The sequence below is a fragment of the Euphorbia lathyris genome, chromosome 8 (assembly GCF_963576675.1).
Source record: "Euphorbia lathyris chromosome 8, ddEupLath1.1, whole genome shotgun sequence".
In the NCBI taxonomy this organism is placed as follows: Eukaryota; Viridiplantae; Streptophyta; class Magnoliopsida; order Malpighiales; family Euphorbiaceae; genus Euphorbia; species Euphorbia lathyris.
The window spans coordinates 60,848,070-60,854,895 of record NC_088917.1 but is presented as its reverse complement, the minus strand read 5'-3'; the positions used below and the strand labels follow the sequence as shown (position 1 = coordinate 60,854,895).

Genomic DNA, 6,826 nt, shown 5'->3' with positions numbered 1-6,826 from the left:
AACAGAATTCATTACAGCAACAAAATCGTGTAAATAGTTGTTATGGATGAAGTTCTTCAATGAACTTGACTTTCACCAAGAAAAGTACCAGCTATTTTGTGAATGTTAGAGTGTTATTCACCTTGAAAAGAATTCCTCTTTCCATTCCAAATCAAAGCATATTGATGTGAGATATCATTGAATCAGTGATGTGTTGGATAAACTACTACAAATTGAGAACATCCATACAAGTGAAAATGGATCAGACATGTTAACGAATATTCTATCAAGGAAAAAGTTCGAATTTTATCGAATGGCTGCAGGAATGACATGACCCTCAGCAATAAAATAGTAAGATTATTTTTTTTTTGTTTTTGTATTTTTGAGAAACATCTAAATGCTACTATTTTATTTTATCTTATATTATTGTAACTAGAAAATTATATAGGAAACAATACCCTATTATTTTAATGGAAGAATTTACTCCAAACTGGATCATAGATATAGCTCCAAAATTAAGAGTGAACTACATTAGATTATCGATTTCATTTTTAATTATTATTTTGATCGTTTTTATTTTTCTGGAATATTTCCTTTATTCCCAACAATTAAGAACCATGGTAGACTTTCCTAAGAAAATGATTATTGCATATCCTCAAATATGTCTGTTAGAGTAGTGTAGCCATGGAGACTTGGATAGATTTCTAATTATTTCCTCTCCATTAAAATAGTATGAACTAAAATAATTGTCCACCATCTATGATAAGTGGAATTTGATGATCATGGGTCGGCAGTCGACATCTTGAGCTGCATAATGTCGTGTCCAACGTTAGAGAGTTCTGGAAGAAAATAAAAATTACAATAATGATTATAATGATAATTTATTTATTTATTTTTTTGAAATGATTATAATGATAATATTAATCATATATAAATGACAAAAAAAAATTGAGGTTTCTAATTATTGAGATTTTTAGTGAATTGGGCCCTTTTTTATTTTAATAGAATAGATTTTAATCTTTTTCTTCATAATCTTTGTATTACTAAATTAGTGAAGTGTAAACATCTAATTTCATTTAAAGAAAAAAATTACTTATTTCATTTATTTTTAAACGCGATAAGGTGTAAAAATGCCTCTAACGTTTACAATCATAAACAATTTTATCCATAAATATTGGCAACAAAGAGCAATTTTACCCTAACATTGTCAAGTTGGATCAGTTTCAGACATTATTATAAAACACAGATATTTTATTCCTTATTCTGCACCAATTGCATATTTTATGTGGTTTAATAATAGAACTGCAGATTAATATTTAGGCTTAATAGACACCCAACCCCCTAAATTTGTAACTTTTTTCACCTGACCCCCTCAACTTAGGGGACAGCCTCTCAACCCCCTCAACTTTCCAAAAATATCACATATAGCCCCTTACACCCCTATGTTCGGTTAAAATATTGACCCGTGTCGAAAATGCGCTTGACTGTTGACCACACCAATACCACGTGTCATTTTTTTTATTAAATTTTTCCAAGTGATTATTATATGCGAGGTATTGTCGTTGTTTGTCGTCGCAGCCTTATCGAGGTGCTGAGGTTGGCGGTAGTGGTCGTCGAGGTGAAATCACTTGGAAAAATTTAATAAAAAAGTGACATGTGGCATTGGTGTGGTCAACAGTCAAGCGCGTTTTCTACACGGGTCAATATTTTGACCGAACATATGGGTGTAAGGGGCTGTATGTGATGTTTTTGGAGAGTTGAGGGGGTTGAGACGTTGTCCCCTAAGTTGAGGGGGCCAAGTGAAAAAAAGTTACAAGTTTAGGAGGTTGGGTGCCTATAAGCCTAATATTTATAAATTTAAAAAAATATATATTTTAATTATAATTTTATGATCTGAAGTGCAGATAATAAGATTCATGACCGAGAAGACAGTTTGATGAATTATTTCTCAAATTGACCAACTTGATAACGTTAGGAGTAAAATAGCTCTTGGCTACCAACCTTAAGGGTAAAATTGCACCATTTTAAATGTTAAGAGTAAAATTGCTCTTATCCGTAAACATTACAGGTATTTTTGCACATTATTTTTTTTTATGGTATGTCTTATACTTTGAAAAAAAAAATTACAGTTGTTTTTAATCACATTAGATATAAAAAAAAATACTTAATACATTTGTTGTTTTATGTATTTAGTCCAAAACTTCAACGGTTTCTTTTAAACTTTCAAAAGTTCAAAATGATCTCGTATTCTTATCCAATCATATTTAATAATCTCTTATTTTTGTGTGATTGGATTGAATAACTCTCTAATTTTATCTAATTGCATTCAATAACTCAAAACTTCAACTGCTCCGTGAATTTTCAAAAGTTTTTAATTATTTGTCTCTTTGTCATTCTCTTTTGACACGTGACAACCACTTTAACGTGTGACAAAGTGTCTTTCTCTTTTTTTTTTTTTTTGAGTTATTGAATACAATTAGATAGGAATATATGGTCAGTTTATTAAATTTGAAAATGAACAATTGAAGGCTCACTAAATTAGTGAAGAATAAAACAACGACAAAACCCTAATTTCAAAATTATTAGAATTCCGTTAACATGAACTGCCATATGAAACCGTAAAATCAAGTCGTATCAACGACATAAATTCTTTCTTTCCACTCTGTCCTATCCACTGTTATATTTTTTCGATTTTTAATAAACTCATATCACTTTTTGCTGTGAAAAGATTAATGTGTTGAACACACAATACATGATGATGGTTTTTGTATATGTACATGAACTGCAGAAACTCTGGATAGGCTTCCAGCCACAAATTAAAAAAATGTTGATATAACAAATCTGTATGCTGAAAGATAAAGCAAACCACATGCCTCTCCACTAACTCCTGCTTCACTCTACACGCTTACAACTTTTATTCTCCACTATCTTCTTTCTTTCTTAAAAAAATAAAAAAACAATTCATAATTATCAACATCTACAACTATAAATACAGATCAACCTTTGACATTCAATCTCACCAAAAACCCTCAAGTCCTTAATTAACAAAATTTACTAGTCTTAGAGCTTTTATAGACTGTTGTGTAGACTTCAAGAATGGCAAACTTTAAGGTTTTATGTATCCTTGGATTACTAATTTCAGCCTTGGCAGTGAGTGAAAGTAGGGTTGCAAGAAAGGACCTAGGGATAGACCTAGGAGGAGTTGGGGTTGGTTTAGGGCTTGGATTAGGACTTGGTCTTGGTGGTGGTGGATCAGGGTCTGGTGCAGGAGCTGGAGCTGGCTCTGGCTCTGGTGGTTCTGGTGGGTCGTCTGGGTCTAGTTCTAGCTCAAGCTCTAGTTCTAATTCTAACTCAAGATCAAATGGTGGGTCAGGTGCAGGTTCAGAAGCAGGGTCATCTGCTGGGTCTTATGCTGGTTCAAGAGCTGGGTCAGGGTCAAATGGTGGTGGTTCGGGTGCTGGTTCAGAAGCTGGTTCTTCTGCTGGGTCTAGGGCTGGGTCAGGAGGGCATTGGTAAATGATTATAATTAAGCTAGATTAATTTTCCTTTTTGTGTTATTACTTGAAACAAGAATGGTTATGTAGAAATAAGGTCACCTCTATTTAGATGGTGAGTGTGTTCTAAATTCTAATATATAAAATATTGTTGTACTTCATGCTTTTGTACCTTAAAGTTGAATTCTTGTTATTTTCCCTGTGTTTAATGATCATACAAAATATTTGAATATATAAATATCAAATTAAGTTCCTGAACTTTTATATGCTCTAATCATTTCTTTTTCTATACTAAGTCTTTGAAGTTTAATTTTTACACACATAATTATGTTATGCTTACACGTAATTAGACTTGGGCATGGGCCGGCGAGCTCGCCCGGCCCGCCCAAGCCCAGACCCATTTAACCGGGCTTGGACACATAAAAATGCATTCAGATCCGGCCCGACTCAAGCCCGTATAAGCCCGTCAAAAATTGGGTGGGCTTGAACTTTACACATTTTGCATCAGCCCGGCCCGATATAATATATATATTTTTTATTAAATATATTATATACTTATATAAATATTAATTATAATTTATAATATAATTTTATAAACCAAAATGAAAATATTTAAGGGGTGTTTGGTTCACAAGGGGTAAGGAAAAAGGAATCAAGAAAGGGAAACTAAAGGAAATGAAATGAATAAGCATTAATTCCCCTATGTGTTTGGATATGTTTAGGAAATGGAATGCAATTCCACCACATTCCCTTTGTGGACGTTTGGTTCAAATAGGGAATCAAAACTATTATTTTAACTTCATATATAATCAAAAAAAAAAAAATTCAACTCTTTTACTATATATAGTTTTCATAAAACGTGAAATAACTTCATATATAATCTCAAACAATCCAAAACGTCACTCACTTGCTACCCTTATTGATATTAACATAAAGTTCATAAAAGTTAAAATTTAAACTTAACAAAGTTCATACAAATTAAAAAAAAAACAAAAAAAAAAGCCAATAGTCTTCTAAGCATAATACTTCATCACCGGAAAGAGTTTAAGCATCTTCATTGTCCTTTTCATCAAGAAAATCTTTGACAACAATTTTTATACATACATGTGCCTCTATTAATAAAATATAAGAATTAAAATCAAAAGATAATGAAATAGATGAAACTGAAATAAAATTAATAAAATAAAATGCATAAACATTATATCTAAAAAGAAAATAATTATTTTAAAATAATTAAAAATAAATATTAAAACTTAATAATATGATAAAAGAAAAAAATTTGGTCAAAATTATTTTTCAGGGTAAAAAGGTAAAAATAAATAAGTATAAGGATCAAAAGTGAAATTAATCTAGTGATAAAAAATATAAATAAATAAATACAAGGATTAAACAAAAATAAAAAAATAAAATTTAGTCAAAAAAAAATTTGAGTAAAAAAATTAAAAATATATAACGAAAATGAAATTAATCCAAAGACAAAGAAATGTAAAAAGAAAAAAATATAGAAAACAAAATAAAAATAAAAAAGTAAAATAAAGAGTAATGTAGAATTTTATAAGGAGTGTAGAAGTTTAAGTTAGAAAGAGATGAGAAAAAGAATAGAAAACCGTAGGGTGATTGGGGAATGAGATTAGAGGAGTTAGGGGTAAACCCAAAACTAAAAAATGGTAAAAGGAATCATTAAATTAGCAAAACAAACCCCAACAAAAAAAATGTGTTGGAGAGAAAAGAAGAATATAAGAAGTGAAAGAAATATAGGAAGAAGCTTTTCTTTAATTTTATTTCTCTTTAGCTTGTGCTTCTTCACTTTTAGCCTATACAAGATAACTATTTATAGTACATCAAAATGTAATTTTTTTTTTTTTTTTGAGAAATATGAAAATGTAACTATTACAAACCTAATAAATAACTCTTAATGACTAGTTAAGAGTGTAACTTAACATCACATAACTTTTCATAAGTTATTCTAAAACAACTTAAGTAACTCTAATAGTTACAAGTTAATTTATTTTTCTAACAATCAAAATAAAGACTATTAATTATAAATTTATTATTTCAACACACCCCCTTAAACTTATAATTTTTTATCTTTTAGTAACACCAAGAACATCTCTTAATCTGCTGAAATCTTCGAACTTCAAAGGTACATTAGATTATGGTTTATTTTACTATTCTCAAAACAATTTCAGATTGTATGGATTCAGTGATAGTGATTGGGGAGGAGATATTGATGATAGAAAAAGTACAACTGGTTTTGTTTTCTTTATGGGAACTGCTGTTTTTGCTTGGAGTTCTAAGAAACAAGCAATTGAAACAAGCAATTGTTACACTTTCAACGTGTGAAGCAGAGTATGTTGCAACAGCTTCTTGTGTTTGTCATGCAATATGGTTTAGAAGGATGTTAAAAAGTTTGAAGTTTGTTCTAGATGGAGCAACTGATGTTTTTGTTGATAATAAGTCAGCTATTGCGTTAGCTAAAAATCTGGTCTTCCATGATAGAAGCAAACACATTGACACCAAGTATCACTTTATTAGAGAATGCATTGGAAGGAAGGAAATTCAGCTCAAGCATGTACCATCCAAAGCATATTTCTCCAATCCCAAATCATTTTCCAACACCCTCCTGATCTCCTCGAAGGTCAAAGAATCAACTTGTTCTTTGATGTCATCTATGCATAAGCGCATAGCTTTCCAAATCTGGGACTTGGTCTCCCACGAATCAATCATGATTTCTCTTTTCATCATGATTCTCAATTTTCAGAAGAATTTTTGTCTGGCTCTGATACCACTTTATTGGAGAGAAAAGAAGAATATAAGAAGTGAAAGAAATATAGGATGAAGCTTTTCTTTAATTTTATTTCTCTTTAACTTGTGCTTCTTCACTTTTAGTCTATACAAGATAACTATTTATAGTACATGAAAATGAAACTATTACAAACCTAATAAATAACTCTTAATGACTAGTTAAGAGTGTAACTTAACATCACATAACTTTTCATAAGTTATTCTAAAACAACTTAAGTAACTCTAATAGTTACAAGTTAATTTATTTTGCTAACAATCAAAATAAAGACTATTAATTATAAATTTATTATTTCAACAAAATGAAACCTCTCATTTCCCTTACCCTTTTCTGAAACCCCCAAACCAAACGCCCCCTTAAGGTTTGCTGCTTCTGAAACCTAATCTCTTCTCCTCCATTCAAAGTTTACGCCGCACAACAAAACACAAAGAAAGATCCATTGTTGAATGAAACCCTCCTTCAACGCCGCATCCTTCACCACCGCAGGAAACCCATGTCTGCAAATCAAGCACCATTTGATTCACTCAAGCTTCAGTTCAACGAACTTTTT

General features: G+C 30.8%; 1 protein-coding gene across 1 annotated transcript; it reads left to right on the top strand.

Moving 5' to 3' along the window:
- The first annotated feature begins 2,985 nt into the window (after nucleotides 1–2,985).
- On the top strand, nucleotides 2,986–3,731 carry LOC136202151 (putative glycine-rich cell wall structural protein 1). The gene has a single exon (XM_065992656.1). The coding sequence runs from the start codon at nucleotides 3,076–3,078 to the stop codon at nucleotides 3,493–3,495; it is 420 nt and encodes a 139-aa protein (XP_065848728.1). The 5' UTR covers nucleotides 2,986–3,075; the 3' UTR covers nucleotides 3,496–3,731.
- Nucleotides 3,732–6,826: the final 3,095 nt, after the last annotated feature.

Bases quoted from the DNA above. Each gene is read 5' to 3' on its own strand.
- LOC136202151 (XM_065992656.1), top strand. From the start codon at position 3,076: ATGGCAAACTTTAAGGTTTTATGTATCCTTGGATTACTAATTTCAGCC.